Raw genomic sequence first — 24918 nt, 5'->3', positions numbered from 1 at the left:
TTCGTCATGTGCTTTATTGATACCTAAGGATTCTTAATTCTGTCTGATAAAGTTATGAACCGGATAATGATAAATCATGTAATAAAATGGTTACGGTAGAACAGGGGTGGGATCATATAAATTCGCTTCCTTCCACTCCCTTTCAAGTAATAATTAATTGTATGTCTAATTATCCCAAGTTTGATACGTCATTGTATGAATAACTGATGATTGCAATGTTTTTATGTATTATTTCTGTTTGATTGCTTGAAATAAACCATTTCAAATTAAATTAAAAAATCAAAACTTCTTGATAAAATTATTTTATTTTATAGCAATGTGAAATGTAACAAACCTGTTTTACCTTGCTCTTGTAAAACATGATTTTCACTTGTAGAGTTTTTAGCTGGTTAAACAAGCAAACCACTTTCTCATTACTAAATGTCTAACAAGCTCAAATGAAACATTGCTTAAAACATAGGTAACTTGAATTTAGGGGTTGAGGGTTATTTTGAATTTAGACAGAGGAGGGCTGCACAGTGGTGTAGTGGTTAGGACTCTCTCCTCTTCTCACCTTGGACTTTTCTGTAAGGAGTTTGCATGTTCTTCCAGTGAATGCTGGGTATTCTGGGTATTCTTATATAATTCAAATGGTAATTGGTGACTCCAAATTGTCTGTACCTGGGGATGTGTGTGATTGTATGCACCTTCAACAGACTGACAACCCGTACGGGGTGTACCCTGGCTTCCCCCAACAGTACCCCCATGTCCCCAAAAGGGATTCAGCAATTTTGGAATATTGATTGATGGATGGATGCACAAGTAAAGGATGAATATGCATTGCCACAATAGCCTATTTTATGTTGTGTGGTGATTTTGAGAAGATTTCCAGAGTGGGAACTTGACAGTCTTTACCTCTTTACAAAGTAGTTTTGATTTGTGAGGTCTTGATCCCATTTCTTTTGTCGAAATTGTAAAACAAAAAACAAAACACAAAAAAAAACTAACTCCACATCTGACAGAACTGGTTAAACAGTGCACACACTTGACAAGAAGGCTGTATCTACACCTTTAGCTTTTACTCAACCCAAAAGAAGTCCTTTGCTACCATGTTACAGGTATGTTATTTTAATTACAGCTTTTACAATCATTATCATTAGTCATATTATAGTATATTCAATTATCACTATTCTCCAATAATATGAATTTAAATCATAACACATTTTCTTTTTTTCTTCAAAATGTACACATACAAGTAGCATATTTTAAATGTCCATCATTTTAAAACATATTTCTTTTGTCAAACTCAAATGAAATTACAATCTTGAAACTAAGTATGAAATAAGAATACAATTTAATACACACACCCTCACACACACCTACACACACACACACCCTCACACACACCTACACACACACACACATATACATACATACATACATACATACATACGTACAATATCAGTAATCATAAAAAAATGATAAAAATAAAGTACACACATTTTACAAAGTCTGGACCCGAGCTTTCACACTGTTAGATGATTGACATCATGACGTTCACTCTAAAATAGTTGATTTTGGCATGCATATTAACACAAATGCGCCTTAACTAAATTCTTTTTTCCCCCCAGTTTCAACAGGAGTTTGTCATAAAGCACTTTGTCATCTCCACTTTCACCGTCCCCCATTCACATTTGTGCATTTCATCTCTGTTATGGCTTAAGAACATACGCTTCATTTGCCCTCCATGAATGCCTACCCCCCCCCCCCCCCTCCACAGCAGACTACTCTGTATTGAGATCTTGTCAGACAGCATGTTCTTCTATCAGTCTAAACCAGATGAAAGGATGTCTATCTTTCTCTTGATTGGAACAGGAATGGAGTTTTCCACTTTAAAAACTATAAATTAGTTGTGTCAATATTGCCGTCTCACACCCAAAAACAGGAGATGAATTCACAATAGGCAACTGTCACTTTCTACAGGCCACTTTCTACAGAGTCAAACAGCATCATGCCACAACAATGGATCAAAATTGAGAGAAAAAGACAGAGAGGGAGAGAGAGAAACTAATGAATAAACAGACATTCACTCTTTTTTTTATCATCTTTTTAGTGATTATTCACTCCGTGCCTTTTGCCTTTTTTGGGGACACATAGTTTGAAGTCTTCGTTCATTCTCCAATATCCACTGAAAGTAAAAACAGTCCACAGAGGTTTTTTCTTTTTTTTTTTCTTCTTTCCCACATGTATTTTTTTAAATCCCCTTGAAATGGAGAGTTAAAGTGTTGTTCTGCAAACAAAATAGAAAAGACATTAAAATAACATATTATGCTTTAAATTCGAATAATGAGGATTTTCAGAGCATGTTTCCCCTCACCTTGTAACTGCATCTTCAGCAGGAATATGTTCTTACAGAAGCAGACTCTCCTCTTGGACCAGAATTAACTGATAGACGGACAGGATGATTAGCAAAAAATACTAAACAACAAAAAAATGCATGTATACAGATGGATGACGGGAAATTGAGAAGGGCTTACTCAGAGGGGAATTTTGCTAGAAAATGACACCGTTTTTTTTTATTTTTGCAAAAAATGGCATGATAAGACATGGAAGATCTCTGGAAACGCTTTTACAATAGATCAAAAGATGGTCGGACTGAGATTTTATGATGCTCCAGATTTCTTGCAACTTAGTCATATTTAATTATAACTATGGATTTGCTGAGGGTATTTGTGTTCGTCATAAAAAAAATAATGGGGGATAAGGTAAAAATTAGCAAATGCTTTTTTTAACAATTACAATAGAAAAACTGCAAAGTAAGAACTTTTTTCCAATTTTTGAGCTGGTACCAACAAAGATGTCAGCAATTTTGTAGCAATCCTATCTGCTAAAAAAGTAGCAAAAAGAATTAAGGAGACTTATGCTTTATTAAGTTGTTGCAATTTAAATTTACAGCCACTCATTGTACCAGTATTTTCAGAAATTTAGCAACTTTGGCTCCTCCAAAGTAGACTTTCTCTTTGTGTTTTAATTGAATTAAGGAGGTAAAATTATTTCTCACCATCACTCTGGACTTTTCTTAAGGTGACAGATGGGGTCGAGATGGCCGAGGCACGAAAGTTGGCAGGTAGCGTTTCTGAGGAATCGGAGGTCACCCCACGCAGGTCTTTCTCTCTGAACATCTTCCTCCACGATGGCGATCGGGTAAATGTTTTTGTGCCATCCTGATAAGTCAATGAAATAATGCCAGTGATTAAAGCCACAGCTGCTATCTGAGCAGTCTATTAGTAGGATAAAGAAAAGAATGTATTTGACAAAGCATCACTGTTTGACTGAATATTGCTGTTTTTGGTCCTGCAAGCTGCAACCAAGTAATTAGTGCCCATGTAAACACAGCTGGGCCACTTCAACAAAGAACTAGAGGAGGGAGACACGTGCACTTTTGTGCCAAAAATTAGGAAGGAAACGATTGAATAAAGATGTATTTTAACAAAAAGGATAGAATCTGGCTAGAATTTGGCAATTAAATGAGAGAATGTTGCTGCTGAGTTCAACAATAAGTGACAAAGCCTTATTCTCCAACAACTGGCTGTGCTGTACCTCATCCGGCCTCCTCTCTGTTCCCATGGAGATGAGAGCATTATACTCCTTCTCCAGGAGCTGCCTGGCCTGTAACACATCCAGAGATAGACAGTACAGTTATTCAGAAATAAGTTCCAGAAATGTGTCCGTTTTATCCAACAGTTGATCTGACTTTAGAATTACAAGTGAAGGAATTGATTTATGACCTGTGTGTTCTGGTTTGGTATCTGAAGAAGTAGGGCTAAGTCGGTGTAGTCAAAGGTATCATCTAGTGCCAGTAGAGCCCCATGGACCCCACTTTCTAAAAGGTTGTCTGCAAATTCCTTAAGACCAATGGCTTGGACCCAACACATGACTCGCTCATTGGACCAAACCATCACATCTGAGGAAACACAAATGTGATACGGTTAGTCTCAAGTAACAAATAGTCTTCTAGAGCATCTCTCCATTATTCACAGTCTTCACCTTGGTTCTGATGTTGGCTCTCCTCTCTTTTCCTCTCCAGCTCTTTCCTATCATAGTTCAAGCGCTTCAAGCACATGATACCATAATGGAGACTGACTCTGTAAGTGAGAACACATCAGCCTAATTTATTCATAACAGACAGCACGAACAGTGAGAGATGCAGAGGGTGTGCAAATAGGTTGGTGTTAGATGAAGAATCCATTTTCTTTGCTGTTTCACCTGTGAAAACTATCCACCATCTTCAGCTGGCCCCGGAGTTCTTTCTTGGTGAGGTGGTCGAGCATGCGGGCGTCCACCAGTGACTCCATGAAGTAGGACCGATACTGAGGCAAACCTAAACTGGGGAGCCATTCGTTTCCCACCCACTCATGGTTCATGTCTCCATAGGCCAGGATCTGTTAACCATGATGATAAAACATGAAAAATCTATAAGGTGTGTTTATGACAACAGTCTTGCTTTTTAATAACTTTAATTATATTATCCTGCATTTGGATTAAAGGACACGTATGTAATGCACAATCTTTTTATATTTACGTCATACAACATATAGAAGTACCAATTTAAATGTTTTTTGGGGGAAAAAACTTAGGTGTTGGGGTCTTCCTGACATTTCTTGTAAACTTTCTTTACTTACATTTCTGTTTTATTACATGCTTAGTTTTTGGCACAAGTGCTGTTCATTACTCGCAAGGATAACACAAAATGTGTGATGTCTAACAAGCTTACCTGATCCCAACTGAACTCCTTCTGCTCCTTTTGGTTCAGCCGGTGAAGAAGGTAAAGAGAGAAGGGAACAAAAGTTGCAACAACAGGGGGGAAATTTCACCAGAGAAAAGGGTTGATGTGTTTGTTTTGGTGAACCAGTCACAGGAAAGATCGGAGAGGAAAAGCAGGAGAAGGAAAAGTTTTGTTAGTAAGTGAAAATTAGTTAGAAAAATATCCCATCAAAACAGATTATAAGGGAATAGTAAGGAAAAGGTGAAGACAAATGCTCCTAATTAGAGACAAAGAAAAAGAGAAATCTAGTCAATTTGATTTACTCAAACTGGTTTGTGACGCTTTTTTGTAGATTTTACTGAGCTGTAGGAGTAATAGCCTTAGTCTGGCGCAAATCTAAGCAATAATAAGCATCTATTAAGGTTTGAAATAAGTCTTACTGGTTTGGTAGCTGCAGTGAGGGACTCCATCTCAGCGTGTGTCATCCAAATGTTGCTGGTTGACTGTAATTGCAGAGAACAAATAGCACAGATTTGACGATGTGCCGGCACATTCCATTCCTGCTCCGCTGTTTTGACTGAGCCTTACGGAGCGGGTGCTGGCAGGTGCAGATGGACTGGTGAGGGAGACCATTTCCTGGATGGCGAGGCGGAGTTTGAGCCTGTGCAAAGGGTTGCTGATACCAATCTCCCTCTGAATCTCTGTGTCTGACAGGTTGGCCATAATGGCACCGCTCTTTACGTTGGCCCGGCAGGCTGCCACGTACCACGCAGGCATCCCGACCCACAACTGGGAAAACATTTGGAACAGTCAGACATGTGATCATCAGGAGAAGAAGAAATACTTTAAAGACCCACACCGATTTATCTTTTGTGTGTGGTGTTTTTAACATATTTTTGTTGCATTTTTCTGATGATGGAGGAGATAAAGAAATTAAGTTTAATATTGCATTTCTGAGTAATTCATTTTTCAAATGATGGTGAATTAGGAGCAGACAAAAAAATCTCATTTGAAAATGCTTGTATTTGTGAAGTAGACGCTACAATTGGCAGGCCACAAGCTACCTGCTCTGCTCCATTCTGATGCATCCACTTGTAGACGACTAGATCCATGAACGTCTTTGATTTCCTCATCTGATCTGACATCTGGCTCAAAATTGTACGGCTGGATAGCTCCATAATTGCTCTTCATTTTTTGTAGCTCTGCTAATGTTAGGTTGGGGTTGTAAGGGGCTGTGAGCTAGTGGGAGAGAGTGTAAACAGATGGATGACGGGAGGTAGAGGTGGGCTTACTCCGTGCCAAATGTCCCACCAACAACTTAGAGGCGAATTTGTTTTTGATTTTGGCTAAAAACTGCATAATCTAATAAATTTATAGTATGTACACAACTTCCTTTACCACTGAGTGTTTCACTCCTAGTAAACTTACAGGAATAACACAGCCTGGCCAGTTAGTTAAGTAGGTCAATATACAGCATAGGGTAACTTATGTACCTCAAGCCAAGTGACAACAGTGGGACCATCCCATGAAGCAAAAGGCAGACCCTGACGACAGGCTTCCTCTAGCAAGTCGTGCCTGGCAAAGAGAGTGGAAAACAAAAGTTTGACAAAGATTAATTTCCTAAAATCTCATTTTACCAACGCCTCTTTTTAAAATTAGAAATCCTGCAGGGCTTAAGATGTTTGACATCTAACTTCTAACTCCTCACAACAGAAGGGCAGTTACTGTATTTCTTTCACTTGAATGTTGTGAAAATGATAAGAAGGCCCACATATGTTTGGAGTTAATGACTGTGAAACTAATGATTCTTTCAACAGAAAATTCCTGACATCTCTGTAAAATTTGAAAATATTTTTTAGCTTTACTTCTTTTTGCTGCGGCGATCTTTCTCCACCGTTCCGGTCCCGAGTTTAGCCAAACTTAATGGGTCAGCTGAGCCGAGGTCATCAGAGGGTGTGGAGGCTGTAAAAATACCAGATTTTTGTATCAACATGATTTATGATGAATATTGTATCGTTAAAAATACCAAATTTTGACAACATTATTGCACAGACCAAGTGAGGCAGATTCGCGACTAGGGGTACCCATTCTTCCTTTCTCCTTTTTGCCAAAGAGACGACCAATAGAGGACTTAATGCTTTTCTTTTTACTGGCTTTGTGGAGGGAATCCTGACTAGCAGTGGTAGCACCATCAGCAGAAAGACTATATATGAAAAAGAAATAACAATTAAAAAGTGCCTTTTTGATCTTCATAAGCAGTTGATATGCAGTAATTTTTCAGTGTACCTGCGATATTCATGCCGGTCATCAAGACCTGCCCCCGGGTGAGTGTGGGTCATTCTGTCCAGTCGTAGGGCTCGGGGAACAGGGGGAGGAGTGGAATCTATGAGGGAGAGGGCTCTACATTCTTCCCCATCTTTTGAGTTCTGCAGAGTAGAAACATATTTAGTTAATCCAAACAGTGATTCATAGCTAATCCACGTTTTATGGTGAATATCTGAATGCAGCACCTGTCTGTCATTCTCCCGAGCGGGTGAATGAGGCAGTCTAGGGGTGGAATGTCCAGAACTGGGTGGTGAGGGAGATGCCAGGGTAGAGGAAGTGATGGAGGGTGTCATGTAGCCCCTCCCAGCACTGTCCCGTCCGCCCAACGAGGAAGGGGGTAGAGACGAACCATCAAGGGCAACACTGCTGACCCGACTTTCAATCTCCTCTGCCCTCAGCTCCGTGCTCTCTTTCTCCTCCTGAATCAGCCTAAAACAAATTGGTGACTATAATACTGCCTGTTCAAAAAGATATGCCATCCCACATTATTTGAATTCCAATACTTACTTAATCTCCTTGTTGATGGCCTCCAGTTGCTCCTGTAGCATGATGGCCAAAGTCTGTACATCTGTTTGCCCGCTGGGGGAGAGCAGCTCTGATCCAAACAGAGTCTCCCTATCCTCCTCGTCATCAGAGCAGCCTCCTTCCACACCGCCCTCATAACCCTGTCCTAGCATCCCGCTGTCCCACTCTCCATACTAAGAAAAAAAAATCCTCTTCATCACAAATGAGACATTCATTGTCTTTAACGTTCTATTAGTCTGAGACAAACACCTTGTTGCCGTCATCTCTGGAAGGCCCCCAGCGGCCACGGTTAGCCCGCCTGACCACCACTCCACTTGAGGAGCTGCTATAGCCGGCAGGGAGTGAGCCACTACCCTGAGGGTAACGGAGCTCTGAGGCGCTCCCCGGAAGAGATCTTCGAAAAAGGGTGGAGGGAAGAGAGCTCACGCTGCCTGCCCTGAGATAGAAATAGAATAGTGACTAATCTCAGAAATTAACACATTTTGGGGAAAAAAAACGTATTTCTTAGAAATTTGATTGAAGTCATACAGTTTAATGTGACCAACCTGGAATATGAAGATCCAGTTCTGCCTCTCAGCTGATCCAGCTCCAGTTGGACTCGTTCAAGCTCAGCTAGAAGTTGCTCCTACAACACACAGATAACAAAGGAACATAGTATTTTTCCCTTTAATTTTTTTAAAAAGTTGTTGAACACAGCTGATTTCAGGCTATACCTTGTTGGCAAGAAGGTCATCTTGTATTTTCTTCATATTGGAAAGCTCCTCAGAAAGAGCATTCTAGAAGTGCAAAAGATACATTTTGTAACATATGTATATCTAGGAGCTATATAAAAATTATTCATGAATAAAAAAACAATTCTCACCTTTTCTTCCAGAGCTGCCATCCTCTCTTTTAAGTGGAGCTGCAGTCTCTCGTTTGACTCAGAGAGAAGCTTATCCACTGTGTCTGAAAGGCGTTTGTTATGCTCATCGTTCATTTTTTCTCTTTGTCTAGCCTATAATAAAATCAGACAGATGGTTTGCATAAAAGAAAATCAAATTTGTTAAAAATATGGGAAAATAGACAAGAAAAAAAATCCATCACCCTCTGGAGCTCCTGATTCTTCTCCTCAAGCTGGGCTTCCATTTGCCTGAGTCGCTCCTCAAAGTTTCCGTGTCGCTCCTCTGCCTAATGACAGCAAAACGTGTTATTTTCCTGTCATTAGTTATGAATGATAAGAACATTTGGGCAGTGCCCCCACCCCCCACTGACTTTGTTGAGAGCAGCCACTCTTTGTGCAAGTTGCGCCTCGATTTCAGGTAATGTCTCTGCCCTCTGTAGAGTCTGCTGGAGCTTCTGCTTGGCCTCATCCAGCCGCTCCTGTAGCTGTCTGTTCTTTTCTTCACTCTAGACACATTTAAGCAAACATATACTTATGAACTCGGAGGCGGAAATGCACTTGGAAGATTTATTTTCATATTTGATGGCAAACACTGAAACAATTTCCTTTGAACCATCTCTGAGTTTTGGGGATTTAGAGACAAACGTACTTGTCTATGGAGGGACTCCTTGCTGGCAAGCTCGTTTTCCAGCTTGTCTTTGATGTCATGGAGAGAGGTTGCCTCCCTCTGGGCGCTAAGATACCTGCATGCAGCACAAAATTTGAAAAATGACAGGAGCCCTTGATTAAACTAAAAGTATTCTGGGTAAAATACTATTTACTTGGATTCTTTTATATAAGAAAATGTGTTTTTTACTACATGGATTTTAGACAAATTGGTGAAAAAGTACATACATGTTTAGGCCAAGATGTGTAAAGGTAAACACTTTAGAAACACTTAAAATAACTGTGACCACTGCATAGTGTCATCTCTATTCGAATCCAAAACTGCACACCCCCTATTTTCTGCGATGTGTAAACAACATTTATGAAACTTTACACTGCAGATACAAATGGATTGATACAACAAATGAGATTACCTCCGCTCTAAAGTGGTAATTCTTTCCTCCATATCTTCTCTTTGGCAAAGTGCCTGAAGTAACCAGAAATGGACAAATATGACACAATTTACCAATCCTCATTGAAATGAAAAAAATGAAATCCAGCAGTTTCACTTTAATGTTTTGGTGGTGCATGACCCATTTGTGCTTTACATTTCAGCAACCGTAAACAGAAAATGTTCATTTTAAAACAGAAAATGTTGCAGTTTCCCTCTAATTGCCTTACAGACAAACACATTAATACACATGGCCATGGTGTTTAAACATAATATAGAAACCCCAGGTGCTAAAATGGCTCATGGTTTTAGCCAGGAACCAGACAGATTGGCTGAACAGACCTCTTTTACTTCTCTTTGGAGCTTCTGATTGGCCTCCTCTGATTTCGTCACCTCCCTCCTGGCGGCTGCAAGCTGTTCCTCTATTTCCCCGACCTGATGTGACATAGCAAAGAGACATGAGGCGACACAGACAGAATCAGTGCAGCAAACTCCCTCGGAAACAAATGTAAAGAGATTGGCAAGTGGAAGACTCTAAACTGTGTTAACCCTTTTTACTTTAACTCTTTAATCATCTCTTTAACTACTCAAATGATTAAACAGGAATGCTGTTTTCCAGTCTGCATTTAACCTTTTTGTGTATTGTGCTCCTCCTGTCTATAAATAAATACAGAAATATCAGTACTTTTGCAATACTACCCTAAGCCACTAGAGGGCGAGCAGATTTCCTAAATTTTTGGTAAGATGTGCAGGGGATTGTGGCATTTTCTCATGTCAGTTAAAATACTTTTATAATCCAGATATAATTATTATTATTATAATAAAATATATTGGAAGATTTAAAGTTGTGTTTTGCGCATTTTCCACCCCTTAATATATATATATATATATATATATATATATATATATATATATATATATATATATACACACACACATTGGGATTATTAGATTAACCCTTGTGCTATCCTAGCCACTTTACCATTTGGAGTTGGGTCATCTAGACCCACTAGACAGTGCTCTGAACCTTTTTTCTTCAATGATTTGTGATCGTCACTGGTGTCCATGGATTACATGAAATCTTTCCACCTTTATCCACCTTTGTCATGGTAGGAATAACACGTCAAAGTAAGGGTGGGGTCATCTAAGATAGCACAAGGGTTAAAAAAAAGTCAAAGAATTTTAAATGAACATATTTTAGTAATAATTAAATAAAATTTAGATGAAAACTGATGAGAGACACCAAAAAGAAATATAAGATTTGGTTTCCTTATACTTTAATTTAATGCATGATCTTTTTTTGAATTATAGACTGAAAAATCAGTGCTTTTCAAACTGACTCACCTGCCTGCACATGAGAGCCAGCCGCTCCCTCAGCTGGGAAAGTTCAGACCTCTGTCGCTCTATTTCTCCCTCCCTCTGCCTTTCCAGCTCCCCATCCTCCAGGCCAGATGAGGGGCCGTTTGGTAGCCTCTGAGAATATGAGCATGTGTTGGAAATTGAGGGTGATGCAACTTTAGCTGTACAGACATGGAAATGACAGGAACACACCATGGTACCCAACATCTACTTCTCTAACACATACACGAAAGGAACTGGAACCAACATGCACAAACCCTCCCTTACATCTTTCCCGCCGTCCACCCCTTGTTGACGTCTTTTAATTTGGTCTCTTAATGAGATTACCTGAAATCCGGAGACAAAATGGGAAACTCAGACTTCAAATTAGCGTTGCTGGCATATTCACACACATTTTTTCTATTTCAATCTTTACCTCTTGAGAAGATGCTGCAAGTTGATCCTCTAACATGGACACTCTCTCGAGGGCCACGCGGAGCCGCTCTCGGACCTTTAAGCAATGAGAAACCAAGTCATATTATCTGGTATGAAAATACATGAACATATATATATATAAGCTTTAAAGAATTTTCATTGCAGACTGAATCTTTTTTAAAACTCATCTTTAAATGGCGACTGATGGAATATGGAAATTAAAATAAATTACATCAGGGTTTTGGCACGTTTTTTTGGCACGGTTTTTACACATTTGAAATTCCCCTTATGAAAACTCCATTTATGCTGACACTCATTTCCTTTTTTGTTTGTATTTCTTGTTTGTTTGGTTTTTCATGAGTGTTGACCATTATATTTGTCAGAATAACCTTCTCTGCTACCTTTTTTTAACATCTCCTTGATAATCCTATTTTTTTCAGGATATTTGTTCTGTAGTGCAAGTTATTTAAGTTATAAGCTGACCAATCAGATGCCCCAATAATAGTATGTGGTCTCACGATGAACGTTTGACGTGATTAAAAGATTCGCACAAGCTCGCTTTCAAAGGGGTAGGGGTGTGGCATTCCAACAAGCTCACTCCCGATTGGCAAAAGTGGTTGCCATAGAAATGCTGACTCAGACCGACTTAGACTGCTTACTGACAATGTCTGGCTCCAACATCTCAGTGTCTGCAACGCGCAAAAATGGTGACTGAATTGACTTAAATAAGTTGGAGCTGGAAGTTGAGTCTTTTTCTTTGGGTGACGTCACACTATCTCGGTCAAAGATTTTGATATAATCTTCCAATTTCTTGCATAGTTTGGCTTTAGTATTTTTAATTTCTGCTGTTGATTCTTTTCTTAAGTCAGTCAATAAAGTTTTTTTTGTGATGTATTTTTGTCTTTTGAGCCACCTTTTCATCCAGTGCCTTGTGGTGCTCAAACAGGGATTTGAGAGCCTTCAGGACTTCCACCTCACTGGACACCCCTGCAGGCGACTGGGCTTGCCTCTTCACCACTGTCATCCTCAAACTGCGCTCGTGGCGAGACACTAGACACTCTAGGTGTTCCAGCAATAACTGTGGGATGGGGGGGGGGGGGGGGGGTAAAGGGGCAAGGCAAGATTAGATTTTGGAGAGTGTAAAAAACAGAAGAGAAACAGAGGATAAAGAAAGCTCAGGTGAGAGGAAGAGAGGGGATTTAGTAGTAAAAAAAATTGCACATGCGAAGGGTTCAAATAGTAAGACGGTAGGAGAAGAGATAAAAGAAAGAGGCTTAGATTAACTGTAGGAAAACAGCAAGCAAAATTAACTGTGTCACACCCACACAACCACGCTTGGTGAGGAAGATAGCGCACAGACCGTTACAGTGCTAATAAGCAAAATGGCTGCTAAACATCTTACACGTGTGTTGTTTCTCTCCGCCTTGAGCTCAGCAATTTCCTCCTCCCTTTCTAGGAGCTGCTCCCGGCAAACGTTCAGCTCTTTAGTCAACACTGCAAACTCCTGTGAAACACACACAAGCTGCATTCAGGGACAAGAAAACAAACAGTTTGAAGGTGTGTTTTAATATCAAACAGCCACCTGGGCTACAGTGAAGAGATAAAAAAAGACAATATTTCAGCTTAGATGTAAAAAAAAAAGACTGATTCTGCAATCCTGATTAAAGTAAAAACACACAGGTCTGCAGAAATACATATGGCTAACGGCTGCCAGAAACACGCTTTGTGAAACACCTGAGACTGGCGGCGTGGGAGGACGTACATGATGTAAACCTCCATAACAATCATGTGAATCACTGACACAGTTTTTCACCACCACTCTCTCTTCCTCATCCTCCCCTGTAAACTCTTCTTCATGGCGGAATTACATCACAGCGTTACGAAACAGCCTGACACCGAAATGCAAAAGAAAGACTCAACAACAAAGCATCGATTAGGGATTAACAGAACTGATGGCAGCTCTTCTGCTAATCAAGAGAGCCCGTCTTCCTTTATATGCCTAAAAAACATGTCTTATGATAACAGAAATGCTGTGGTTGTCTATTATTGAATTCTTTGTTTACTTTTTGTTGAAAGAGCTGTGTAGAAGACATAAAAAGGACATGCAATTTAAAATGGAAAGTCACAAAAAGAAAGAAATCTATGCAGATGGCAGCACAGTAGGTTGATTGGCTCTTGGCCTTATGGGATTGTTTCTTGTTTGGATAGGGGTCAGTTTCTCGGCTGGTTTCCCTTGTCTTCTTTTATTTTCATTTCTACTTAACGAAGTTTATCTCGGTTGGCCATCGTCTCCATTCACTCCAGTGAATTTGCTGCAATGTTCTACATCACATAAGGGGAAAGACCTGTTCAAAACATCTTCATTCTGTATTTCACTATGTATGCTTTTAAAAGGGCACCTTTTAAGTGAATGTCCATTCAGTCAAACTTTATCTGCACCTAATTCTAGGCACCGAATGTGTCAATCTTTTACAGTTAGTGTTCCTTTAGATTCTGAGATGTAAAGTTTTTACATTTCAGACCACACTTTTCAATACAATGTTCAGGTATTGCTGTGCTTACCTTGAAAAACCTTCTTTCAACCTCTAAAAATATCCCTGTTTACGTTCAGATCTGCTCTGTCCATGTTCAAACATGTGCTTTTAAAACATTTACACTTTCTGCTCTTGTTTATCTGTCTAAATTTGTGTCTGTAAAATTGCACACAAAATAATTCTATAGAGTCTTTGTTATTGTACATCTGACTTACTCCAAAATACAATGAGAGAAAAACAAATACTGTTACTCAAAAGAACAAAAAGGGAGTTCTTATTATAAATTAATGATATAATACATTTTATAAGACATAAACTGCTAAAACAGTGAATAAATCAGGAGAAAACCATGAATCTTGCAACTTTTTTTGCTTGATGAATAACCGAAATTCCCCAAGTAATTCAGGACATGCTTTTTATGTAAACTACATCCTATACAACCCAGGGTGACAAAAAGGAAATTAGCTTGTTTAGGATGAGCAGAAGATGACAAGAATACTAAGCAAACATAAGCAACAAATTCTTGAAACTGGATAATTTGGGGAGTTAGCTGTTTAAAAGTTCACTTTCTAACTGTTTCACTGCATGAAACTTGCCTAAAAACAATTAAACGATACACCACTTGGTAATTTCTGCAAAATTGCACTTTGACTATTATGCGGAACAACTTAAATCTTATTTGACTCCTTAACAAAAGGGAATATACAGCAGCTGCAGCCTCACCTGTGGCAGAGCAATTGAAAGCTGCCTCTGCAGAGACTCCTTCTCGTGGCCGAGCTCCCGGAGCCGAAGCTGAGCTGTGCCCAAGCTGTCCTGTGTCTCCCTCAGGTTCTCCAGGAGCCTCTCTCTTTCTGTCAGCATGTTGACCATCAAAGACTCCAAGTTCCCTGTGCTGCCTCCTTCATCTCCTCTGGGCTCCCTGCCACTGAATCCTCCCCCACCCAGCGTGCCTCCGGGGCCTCCTAGTCCTGCTCCTGCAGGTGAGGAAGAACCCCCACCTGTCCCGCTTCGCCCATCCTCTGATATGGTGGGCATCACCTCACACATCATCATTAGGCCGTGATGTGTGAGTCGAGTTAATAATGACAAGTGGGAAAAGCAAGTGCAACTTTTTTTTTTTGTGTTAGGTTATGTTTTTTTTTTACAAGATTTTACTAAAAGTTTTAAGTATAAAATATAAATCTTTGCATTTTATCCAAAAATATCATCCTTTTGGTCACGTTTGCCTCTTTCTGTGTTTATTGCCTTTGTGTCTCCTTTCACGCTCTCATTTCTGGACATCTATTTTCATTTGTCATGCAATACAAGGTCTATAATTGCTGGCTAAGCAATCCAAATGCTCACTTGTTCTACTCTAATGTGAGAAAAAGAGTGTCTCCTTTGGTGGGTGGCAGGGAATGGCGAAGGGAGAGAAAAGGAAGGGGTAAGGGGGGGAAAGTAGGGACAAAGAACGGCTGATGATCTTATTCCGTTTCCACGAGGCACAGCTCCTTACAGCACCCAGGATAGAAACTGAAAAACAGAGCAGGCATCACATCAAATTCTCTTCAGTAAATTCCTCTTTGCTTATGCAAATTTGAAAATAGCTAACAGTTACAGACATTTTGTATGTCTGATAGTAAAAGCATTCTTGCTTAGGTTACATTTTAGGGTCTGTACACATGTAATTTATGGCGAACGCAATTATTAATTTGTCAGATTCTAAGTAAATAGACTTTCAAAATCAAAAGTTTCCTTTAGGGGACCAACTGTCCCCCAACCGGAGTGATGAGAATGAGGAACAACTTTTACTCAGATTATGAAGCAATACATTAATTTATCTTATTAATATTTTTCTAGAGCACCTTCCACCACCATCAAATAAAGCTCTATGCGGTCAAACCAACATGTAAAACAATGATACAACAGAAAAAGGATCAAAACAATCAAACAAGAATTAACGGCATAATAAAAGGTCAGATAGGCAAATACTAATGCAGGAACAGTTTGGCTTTAAGGCTCTCCAAGAGGACAGTATCTCCAAAGTTGGTGGCAGTTTTTACCAGACTTTAGGAACTAGCACAGCAATGAATGAAGAGTGTAGCTTTAAAAGCAAACTAGAAAGGTAGAAGGGTGCACCTGCGAGTAACTTAAAGTAAAAACAACAATTTTAATAAAAATCAAATATTCGACTAGCCAATCTAATCAATTATTGTTGCTTTTATTGGAAGCATTTCCTGCAAAACAGCATTTTGTGTTGTGTCCCTAACATTTATTTTAGTCTATTTGTTGAAACTGTTTTAACGCCTTGAGTTTTAACTTCAAGAGTTTTATTCAGATCATCATGGATGGAAATACAAAAAGGTTGGATGGTGTTATCAAAGAAGTCCATGAACTGAAAACAAGCCTACAATTCACCCAGGGCATCGTGGAAGAGGTGACATCTACATATAAAGGTACTGATGTAAAAATCAAAGCAATTGAAAATGACATTGCAAAGCTCAAGAAGGAAATGGAGGACTTGTTTCATAAGTTGGACTATCTTGAAAACCAGTCAAGGAGATCTAATCTTCTAATTGATGGGATCGCAGAAGAAAAAGGAGAAACCACTGGTGGATTAGAAATCAAGATCCAACAAATGCTGTCTGAGAAATTGGGTCTAGATGGCTCAAACATTGAAATTGAGAAAGTACATCGACTGGGAAAGTTTCAAGAAGGACGAAGGCCTAGAAAGATTATTGTCAAGCTTCTCAGGTTCAAGGACCGCCAGCGTATCCTTTCCTCAACCAAAAAGTTAAAGGGAACAAGTATATATGTCAATGAAGACTTTTCAGATGTGGTGCAGCAGAGGAGAAGGGAATTGCTGCCCCAGCTGAAAGCAGCCAGAGAAAAAGGGGAAAGAGCTGAGTTAAGGTATGACAAACTTGTTATCTGGCCTGTAAATGAACAGAGGCAATAATCGGATTAAATGACCAAGAGAACTGTCTATTGTCATGTATGTTCAAAGTTTTGTATTAATGCAAATATGTTGTGTTTAGTTGCAAATGGGCCACAAAACAGGTATAGTTTTAGCACACTTAAATATATGTAGCTTGAGAAACAAGATTAATGAAATCACACAAATATGTTTGACTGAAAATATTCATGTCTTAGCCTTATCTGAAACACACCTAGATAGTACTTTTGAAAACTCAATGCTAAATGTTGATGGGTACAGATTATACAGAAGAGATAGGAATCAAAATGGTGGAGGAGTAGCATTCTATGTCAAGGAGAATATTGTTGCTACCCTAAAATCAGAGTTAATGAGCAGAGACATCGAAGTAATATGGTTGCAAATTAATCTTCCATTTAGTAAACCAACACTGGTCGGTTGTTGTTACAGACCACCTAGCTCCAATGCAGAATACTTACAAAAAATATGTGAAAATATGGAAATGGTCTCAAATAAATGTGGGGAAATGTTTCTTCTTGGGGACTTTAATATAGACTGGTTTTCAAAAAAAAGTTTTTTGTTTGAAAAGATCATTACAATGGCTAATACATGTAATCTTAAACAGGTCATGACACAACCAACTAGAATTGCTATGGATAATTCATCTAAATCAACCTGCATAGATCACATTTACACTAACGTTCCTGATTTATGCTCCCAGGCAGTTTCTATTGGAGTAGGGTGTTCTGATCATAATTTGATAGCCATTACAAAGCAAACAAAAATGCCTAAATCCGGTGGAAGAATCATGTATCGCAGATCCTATAAACATTTTAATCCCAATCTATTTATTGATGATATCAAAAGTTCGAATTGGTCTACAGTTGTGCAGGAAATTGATGTAAATGCTTCTTTGAACATTTTTATGGCAACGTTTGGAAAGATTGTTGAGAAACATGCTCCACTTCGTAAAAGAACGGTAAAAAGTAATAGTGCTCCATGGTTAGATGAGGAATTATTATCACTCATGAAGCGGAGAGACAACGCAAAAAAGGTGGCTTCCAACTCTAAACATGTAGAGGATTATACAAACTATCGCATATTAAGGAATAAAGTTACAAAATTAAACTTTTTGAAAAAAAAAGAATATTTTGGACAAAAAATTTGTGGTTCCATGAATGACAGTAAAAGATTGTGGAAAGTGTTACAAGAACTGATGTGCAAAAAAACAAAGACTTTTAATTTGAATATGGAAATTGGTGGCATTAGTGTCAGTAAACCATTTGATATTGCCAATCATTTGAATGACTTTTTTATTAACAAAGTTGAAAAGCTGAGATCCTCTATGGTAGCACAGGATATAAGCTCTCCTTGTCAAAATATTCAATTGACAATGGAAAATAAAGCTTGTTCCTTGGTGTTCGACACTGTTAGTGAGAATAATGTTCAAGATTTGCTTCTCTCATTACCTGACGATAAAACACCAGGTATTGATTACATTGATGGTAGAATCCTTAAAATAGTTGCAAATGTTTTGGACAAACCAATATGTCATATTTTTAATAGAGCACTGATCAGTGGTGTGTTTCCTGACCAATGGAAACAATCAAAAATTATACCTCTAATTAAGGATGAAAAGTCAGAGTTTACTGCTTCAAACTGCAGACCAGTTCATGTTCTCCCTGTTTTGAGTAAAATTTTTGAAAGGTTGATATTTAATCAAATGCTACATTACTTTATCTCAAATGATCTGTTTACTAGTGCACAGCATGCCTACAGACCAGGTCATTCAACCAATACGGCATTAGTACATATGGTAGACCACTGGTTAACACATTTGGATGATAAAAAATATGTGGGTGCGGTACTTTTAGATTTCACAGCTGCTTTTGATGTAATCGACCATGATATTCTGTTGGCAAAGCTCAAATGTTATGGATTTTCACAATTGGCTCTTTCACTGATAAGAAATTATCTTAATGGCAGAACACAGAAAGTCCTCTTCAATGGCAGCTTGTCTGAAATAAAGTTTATGTCATGTGGGGTTCCACAAGGTAGTTGTTTGGGTCCACTTTTATTTTCAGTGTTTGTAAATGATATGTCCCAGGAGATTAGAAATGCAGAAGTGGTGTTATATGCAGATGATGCAACTTTATTCTGTGCATCTACTACTGGGCCAGAGCTCAATACAGCCCTACAGAATCAACTTAATTTAGTCACCAATTGGGTTAAGTTGAATAAATTGGTTCTTAATACATCTAAAACAAAATGCATCGTTTTCGGTACAAAATATTTATTGAATGCACCATGTTACCTGAATTTGAGGATTGACAATAGTTTAGTTGAACAAGTGACTAAAACCAAGCTTCTGGGCATCAAATTAGATGATCAGCTCTCTTGGACAGATCAGATTAATCACATAGTATCCAAGATGGGCAGAGGAATCGCCCTGGCTCGGAGGTGTGCGCAATATTGTCCACCTTCAGTCATGAGGACAGTTGTACAGTCTTTGGTTTTGTCACATCTGGAGTATTGCCCAGTCATTTGGTCTAGTGCGACACAGGGGCATCTAAAAAAATTACAACTTGCCCAAAATCGAGCTGCCAGGGTGGCTCTTGGTTGCTCTTTTTGGACCAATGTGAACGAGATGCATACCATTTTAGGTTGGTTGATGGTAAAAGACAAAGTACAACTCAGTCTTCAATGCTTAATGCACAATGACATTTTTAAAAAATGTCCACAATATTTGGTAAACAAAGTTTTATACAGTGGGTATTGTCACCAATATCAAACTCGTCAGGTCAGCTCTGGTGATTTGATTGTTCCTTTTTCAAGATCTAACTATATGAGAAGAACAGTGCTGTTTAGATCTTCTGTTGCATGGAATCAAGTGTCTGTAAGGACAAGGCTTATTAGTAACAAATATCATTTCAAAAAGATTTTAAAACTAAGATACATGGACCACTTACAATAACTAACAATTTGAATGATATGCTATGTATTATTGTTGAGGTTATGTTGCTATGTGTTTTGATATGCTGGTATAAAAATGAAATTGTTTTAACTTATTTTAACATGTGAAGCTTTTAAGGTAAATATGATGAATTAGTCACTGTATTTTCTGAAATCAGTTTTGGTTTTTGTGAAATTGGTAAAATGTATGTATTTTTTGTGTATGGACCCCAGGAAGACTAGCGACCACTTTGTGGAAGCTAATGGGGCTCCAAATAAATAAACAAATAAACAAATAAACAAAACGCCTTGAAGCCTTTAACTCGCAGCGGATACATGATTCCAGTGAGATGCATTTAATATTATTTTATAGCTCGACAAAAGTAACCACTTCTCGCTCTTTTTGTGTCTATGTGTGTGTGTTTTTGGGTGTGCTCGTTTTACCTTTAACCAGAGCAAAGTGTTATAATTACAGTGCATTGAGAGAGAGGCAGCAGAGAGGTTGAAATATGCTGAGTTCTTGTGTAGCACATAATTTTCTGAATGCATTTAAAGGACTCCGGAGCTGATAAGCAAAAGAGGGGATGCATTCACATTTGTTGATGTGACTCTTATTTATGCCGCTGTGACAATATATCCATTAAAAGGTGACAGGGCACGGGTAACTGAGAATGGAAGCTGTGAACGGGGAAAGCATGGTTTTGCTGAGTAGTTTATCGGAATATGGGCACAGAGTAAGGAAGCTGCAGGAAATGTTAACTGGAGGTCTTACACAGCTTGGAATTAGATCCTCATGCTGGAAACCTGGCCAGAGCAATTGGCAGCTTCCCTGTGTGTCCCAGTAAAATCGTCTAAACTTCCTTTCCAGCTCCATGGATAGAGTCTGACAAAAAAAAAACCTGCCCTGGCATTGACTACAATCCCTTAAACAACAAAAATGAGTTTTGGTTTATAAAAATCTCTAAAGAAGTAGCAACACATCTGAATTAATACTCTGTCTGTAAAGGAGGGGAGTTCAAAAGCACTAAGGAGCTTTAAGTGTGCTTTCATGAAGCATTCCTGAGTAAATGTGATCACCAATGAAGGTCTGTTTACTGACACTTCTGACTGTGATAACATTTTATTATTTACAAAGTTAAAGTTTTATAATGGTTGTAATTAAAAAAATATTTATAGTCAAACTTCGTTACTAGTATTATTATTATTTTGTTTCTAAAAATATATTTTGAGCATAGAAAAACAAACATTAGGGGAAACAGAACACAAAAATAAATTAGGAAGTTCGGTCACAAATGTTAAAAAATGTTGCAATTGATGAGAGGAATTTTTGAAGATATTCAATGTTATATTTTTGTTAAAAATATATATTTCATGTTTGTTTATTTTCAAATATTACATTTTTTGAGTGAAACTTTTGGCAATAGCACCTATAACTGTAATATTGTTTATTTTTAGAACTTTTCTTCCTAATTAGAGCGGCTGGGTAGCTCAGTTGGTAAAGTGGGAAGCTACCACGCATTAAGAAAGCAATTAAGCAATTAACATCACCCAGTGAAGGCCCTTGGGCAAGTACCTTAACGCTACACCTCTACGCCTCTGGGGGAAAAATCTAACACCTCCTGAGCGGTGCTCGGCTGCAGCTCACCGCTCCCCCAAGGGATGGGTCAAATGTGGAGACGAATTTCCTTTCGATAAATACAATAAATATTATAAAATAATAATTTTTATTTGATTTAATTTGTAATCAAAACCAGTTGGCATGTCATTGTTTGATCCGTTTAAAGATCCACTCCAATGAAAACGATGTTTTTGGTGTTTTTAACATGTTCTTTCTGAGTATTTCTTTATTTATTTGTTGTGAAGCTGGAACAGACGAAAAAATGTTGTTTGAAAAAAAAAAAGATTATTTGTTACGTAGAAAATATGCTGGGTGGGCTACAAGCTCCCTGCTCCGCTCTATTCCTAAGCATCCACTTGCAGACAAATAGATAGATTCATATGTTTGTTTTCCTCATCCAAGCTGTCATTTGGCTCAAAATTGTATGGCTGCATAGCTGCAATATTGTTCGCCATTTTTGTCAATGGTAGGTTGAGGGTGTAAGGATCTTTAGCGGAAGAGTCTGTAAACAGAGAGCTTTCAGTAACTGGAAGAGGAAGGGGACAGGTTTTACTCTGTGGCAAAAGTCCCGCCCACATTTGAGGGGCAATTTTTTAATGAACTATTGGTGCTGTGCAAAAACTATGTTCTGGAAAAACCGTACAGGCTTTTTTTATTTGGCTAACAATGGCATAATCATGATTAAAAGACCACTGTGTCATTTTCTAGGCCATAATTTCTGCAAAACAGCAGTAGTTCATCAGAAACACCTCTGAGTTGTGGACAGAACTGTTGGTGCAAAGTAAGTCTGCCTTCATTTTATATCATCCCTTTGTTTGCACACTCTTCTGCTAGCTTTTTACACCCTTAACCTAACATTACTGCTGCAACAAAACTGGTGAGCAATTTTGGAGCTACAGTACAGTTTTAGCAGATACCAGCTCAGACGAGTAAAATGAAGACGTACATGTATCTATTTGTCTTCAGGTGGATGTATTGGAATGGAGTGGAGCAGGGAGGTTGCGGTCCGCCGACTGAATAACCAACGTCACTGGTACAGGCTTTTTCCAACGGCATTTTTTCATTGGTTTCTGATTCACAACTATTTGAAAAAAGAAATACAAGGAAATGCCATTTCAATCCAAATTTTCTTTACATATATGTTCCCCATAATCAAAAAAATGCCACAAGAACATGTTCAAAAGATAAAAAAAAAAACAATTTCATTAGATTGGGTCTATAAAACCTCATAGGTGTACTCTGTATCTATAGGAGTCATCTCACACAAAAAAAAATAAAGCTGTTCCTGTACATACAATTCTAACGGTGCATCCTGCAGTTTTGACTCAAGCATCAGCTCAAAGGTCACTAAGCTTCAGAACCTGTGTGTCTATGAGTGTGAGTAAGACACTGATAACAGCAAAAACAAGAGGCTGCAAAGTTGTTTTTGTACCACAACCTGACAACCTTCCTTCTATCTCTCACAATCAAACAATGCAACCAAGCCTGAAATAAATGAACTGATACCTTGCTGTTGGGAGAACTACATCTTTGCACATTTGCTTGACTCACTGCATAAAACAAGGGAAGCTCACGCAGCTCTTTCACAACACTGAAAGTGACCAAGAGAGCGTTTGACATGTGAAATCACAGCATGAGCACTCCCACCATCATCACAGTCACACTGCATCTTGGTTCTGGATAGACTGGGTTGCTTTGGCAGAATCTGGATGGCCAATCAAGAAAAAGTCTGTCCTTAATAAAAATATTGAACATGTGAAACAATTACGCCTCTGGGGGTAAAATCTAAACCTTCTGCAGCTGTCTGTTGGGGGGAAGAAAGCTGAAAAAAAATCCAGCTCCCCACCACTCATTGGGGTGAGGAGGAGCTTTTGCAGACTACCACAGCAGAAGACAATGAGAATATGAGAAGTGGATGTCCCCCCATACTATAGCGTTAAATAAATCCCCTTAACACAAAAAGCGTGCGTGAGAGATGCGTTCATGGCATTTCAGGAAAGCAGAAGGACTTTGAACGACACCCACGGACACCACCATACTATGAAACGGTACACCCCCCGCCCCCCACCCCCAGGCAAGATTCACATCAGTGGAATTGTGGCTGTCGGGAATGCAGAGAGAAATCCAAACTAATGTGCATTTCTCTGACGGGGAATTTTTCTGTCTATAAGGAGGAAAGATGAAACGCGCACCGGCGCGCATCTTTAAACAGAAATCTTCTATATATTGAAGGGATTCTCTTTTTTCCCTTTGCGTAATGAACGATCCAGTTCAAATTCTGCTCGATGAAGCCTGTTGGAAAGCAGGATGAGAGGAAGCTGGCCACATCCAGACGTTAATTCCAAGCAATAAGGCCATGAAGGGCCACTGACGGCATGGAACAGGGCGGTTTGACGACAAAGCTCCCAGTGGCAACGCGCTTATAGCCCTGATTAATCGCAAGCAACACATTCAAGTAGGCCAATATACAGTGGCATCTTATGATGGGCTTATAAGAACCAACCCCCGCCCTCTCGCAAGTAGCTATCACCTCACCAACTGTATGCACACGGGAGCGAGCAAGCGCGCCCTAAATAAACCAACACACATGCCAAATCCTGACACGAACAAACCCCGACTGATGCACACTGCTTTTCATCTATTTCAATACAGACATGCATGCAAAACACCCAGACAGAACCCCTCCATCATCAACGCTTCACAGACGCATGCATGCATTTGTCAGTACATACGTGCACGCATGCATTTTTCCTCCTGAGCTCCTCACTGTCTGTTTTTTCCTCTCTGTGGAAACTGGGTTGCGATGGGGCGGTGTGAAGTTGCATCCTTACCACAGTCATCGGGGAGAACCCGTACTGTCCATGTTTGGTGGTTTGAAAAAAAAAAGAAAACCTCTACTCGTCCATCTCCGCGGATTCTATCTCCACCCAGGAATGGGTTTTATTTTTTACCTGTCTCTCTTTTCCACATGTAAACGATGGGGGGACAGGAGGGGGACGCAGCGAGAGACGATACGCCACCTTACCACAGACTCCTCCTCAGCCGGATTGGAAGGTAATGGCTCTTAAAGAAACATTCTCTCTGCATTTTTACGCATCTTTGTGATTTACGCGCACGCCACGCTCTTGCGCGCACCCACGGGCCAATCAAACACCTGATAAATTATCCAGTGCATATTATAACAGAGGACAGATGATCAACTGACGAACGATGTTGCAGAACTTTTGCATCCTATAAAAAAAGAACAGAATATGCATCCTAATTTTAATCTGGATTGGAGCACCAGAGGTCTGTAATATGATCCAGTGGGTTATCTTAATTTCATACCACAATTTTATGGATGCATTTAAAATGTACTTTAATTCTGTCATGCCAGAATATCCAATTACAGCTAAATCATACATGTTGCAGAGAAATTAGGGTTCCAATGCATGGTATTTAATCTGACTGCTTTGATCCAGCCATTGCTTTCTTTCTTTCTTTTTTTTTTTTTTTTTGCAGAGTGGGTCTGGATGTGAGTGAGCCTCGGTAAACATAAGGTGGTGCTATCTTTAAAA

At 39.1% G+C, this 24918-nt stretch overlaps 1 protein-coding gene across 3 annotated transcripts; it reads right to left on the bottom strand.

Moving 5' to 3' along the window:
- Window positions 1-289: 289 nt before the first annotated feature.
- Window positions 290-24410, bottom strand: LOC101158391 (liprin-alpha-3). Of its 3 annotated transcripts, none has more exons than XM_011488084.4 (32): window positions 24193-24410; window positions 14601-15389; window positions 12746-12847; window positions 12257-12421; window positions 11345-11419; window positions 11197-11256; window positions 10915-11043; window positions 9913-10005; window positions 9554-9606; window positions 9124-9217; window positions 8846-8980; window positions 8678-8761; window positions 8457-8588; window positions 8308-8370; window positions 8140-8219; window positions 7844-8030; window positions 7577-7767; window positions 7255-7498; window positions 7031-7170; window positions 6799-6947; window positions 6610-6706; window positions 6238-6319; window positions 5333-5533; window positions 5185-5247; window positions 4754-4780; window positions 4246-4421; window positions 4027-4124; window positions 3768-3943; window positions 3580-3648; window positions 3041-3203; window positions 2357-2424; window positions 290-2269 (listed from the first exon to the last, which is right to left on the bottom strand). In XM_011488084.4, the coding sequence occupies exons 2-31, from the start codon at window positions 14928-14930 to the stop codon at window positions 2372-2374; spliced, it is 3711 nt and encodes a 1236-aa protein (XP_011486386.1). In that variant the 5' UTR covers window positions 14931-15389; window positions 24193-24410; the 3' UTR covers window positions 290-2269; window positions 2357-2371. The 3 variants fall into 3 exon arrangements, with proteins under 3 accessions (XP_011486386.1, XP_011486387.1, XP_011486388.1); XM_011488085.4 differs by having other exon boundaries at window positions 24094-24252; XM_011488086.4 differs by lacking the exon at window positions 11197-11256.
- Between the last annotated feature and the right edge of the window lie 508 nt (window positions 24411-24918).

The sequence above is a fragment of the Oryzias latipes genome, chromosome 19 (genome assembly GCF_053564925.1).
Source record: "Oryzias latipes strain Hd-rR chromosome 19, Olatipes_Hd-rR_3.1".
Lineage (NCBI taxonomy): Eukaryota > Metazoa > Chordata > Actinopteri > Beloniformes > Adrianichthyidae > Oryzias > Oryzias latipes.
This window is presented reverse-complemented; position numbering and strand designations above follow the sequence as displayed.

Coding starts and splice junctions, on each gene's coding strand:
- LOC101158391 (XM_011488084.4), bottom strand. CDS start 14,930: ATGATGATGTGTGAGGTGATGCCCACCATATCAGAGGATGGGCGAAGC. Junction 6,948..7,030: donor GACCGGCATGAATATCGCAG/GTACACTGAAAA, acceptor TTTCATATATAG/TCTTTCTGCTGATGGTGCTA. Junction 6,320..6,609: donor GATCGCCGCAGCAAAAAGAA/GTAAAGCTAAAA, acceptor TCTCTTTGCCAG/GCACGACTTGCTAGAGGAAG.